General features: G+C 45.1%; 1 protein-coding gene across 2 annotated transcripts in view; it reads left to right on the top strand.

Moving 5' to 3' along the window:
• Positions 1-370, top strand: part of LOC121349212 (serine/threonine-protein kinase PAK 3-like) — a 6,368-nt gene extending 5,998 nt beyond the window's left edge. For both annotated transcript variants that reach the window (XM_041459427.1, XM_041459426.1), the window contains exon 5: positions 161-370. In XM_041459427.1, the coding sequence (XP_041315361.1) occupies positions 161-250 (90 nt within the window). In that variant the 3' untranslated portion in view covers positions 251-370. The remainder of the gene's footprint in view (positions 1-160) is intronic.
• Positions 371-1,462: the final 1,092 nt, after the last annotated feature.

Raw genomic sequence — 1,462 nt, 5'->3', positions numbered from 1 at the left:
TCCTGCACATGACAACTGGAGAGCAGATGGTCCCGTTGCTCTACTTTCTGGATTTTTCTAGGAACTAGAAGAATCCTTATTGAGCCTGTGAAGCACTGAGCTTGGAAAGTCATTATTCACTGTTCTTTGTTGTTTTGGTTTTTTTTTTTCCTGTGGACAGCATCCATTTGTAACATCAGCGAAGCCAGCGTCCACCCTGGCAGCACTCATCATCCTGACGAAGAAGAAGCACGAAGAGACAAGAATGTAACAATCAAGATGTTATCTAGATAACCAACTTTATTTAATAACAATCCTACTCTATTGGATTCGAGAGTAGGACTCTAGAGTAGGATTGTTGAGCAGTTTTGCAGTACAGGTTTATAGAGTAGGATTGTTATTAAATAAAGTTTCTGCAACATCAACTCATTTGCAAGATTCCCCTCCTTCTGACCCCTTCAGAAAACTCAACATTTCCTTCTGAATTGCCTGTTGTTTTTAATTGCTGCTAAGACACACTTATGGCTTCTTTGGTATGGTTTGTGAGTGGGGAAGGCTCTTCTTCATTCATCCTCACCAACCAGACCACACTGCCTTTGCAATGTGACCCACTGGCACGTTTTTGCCCAGCTGTGGTATCTCTATTGAGGCAGAAAGGGCAATAGATGAAGTTTGCAGGCAAAACCAAAGGAACAATGGGGGCAGCCAAGGCATCCTGTGTGGATTCAGGCCTTCAGTCGTGACTCGGGAGCATTTGGGTTCCTGCCACTTGGATTTGTATCCCCAGGTGCAATCTCCGTGAAATAAACAGGGCAGGAGATCTTTCTCCTTTTTAATGCCTTTATTGAAAAGATTCAGCTCAGGCTGGGGAGAAACAAAAGGTCACCCACGCCGCCGCTGCTCCCAGGAGTGGCACAGAGGAGGAGGAGGAGGAGGAGGAGGATGCACCTGTGTCCGCTGGTCTGCAGGCAGAGCTGGGGCTTCCGTCCTCCAGGGAGTAGTGGGAATTCTGCTTTTTCCATCCAACATTCCACATCCTCTTTCTAGTTAACATCTTTTCAGGTTAGGGTGAGAAGTAAAAAGGATCTTAGCAGATACTGGATTAAGTTCCTCACCTTTAGACATTACTTAGGTCTCTTTATTCCATGTTGGGTCGTTGTTTTTAGGGGTGTTTTCCTGGAAAATTGCAAAATCTGGTGAAATGCATTCTCATCTGCATACCAGCTCTGATGTCACTCCCTTCCCCTGCTACCTGCAGGATCCGATGTCACTCCCTGGCAAGCAGCAGGGGGGACAATGGCTGATCAGCAACCATTAACAGGCAATAGAAGAAGAACTCTCAACAACAGGTGACTGCAACATGAAGCTAACCTTCAATTCAACTGCAACTGGTCCAACCTGTTTTAACTCTGCAACCTTAAAAAAAAATTGATAACGTTTTACTCATAACATCTGGCTGGAGGAGAGCCTTGCTTGACACAGA

This window comes from Pyrgilauda ruficollis, unplaced genomic scaffold, assembly GCF_017590135.1.
Source record: "Pyrgilauda ruficollis isolate IOZ18807 unplaced genomic scaffold, ASM1759013v1 scaffold1352, whole genome shotgun sequence".
In the NCBI taxonomy this organism is placed as follows: Eukaryota; Metazoa; Chordata; class Aves; order Passeriformes; family Passeridae; genus Pyrgilauda; species Pyrgilauda ruficollis.
This window is presented reverse-complemented; position numbering and strand designations above follow the sequence as displayed.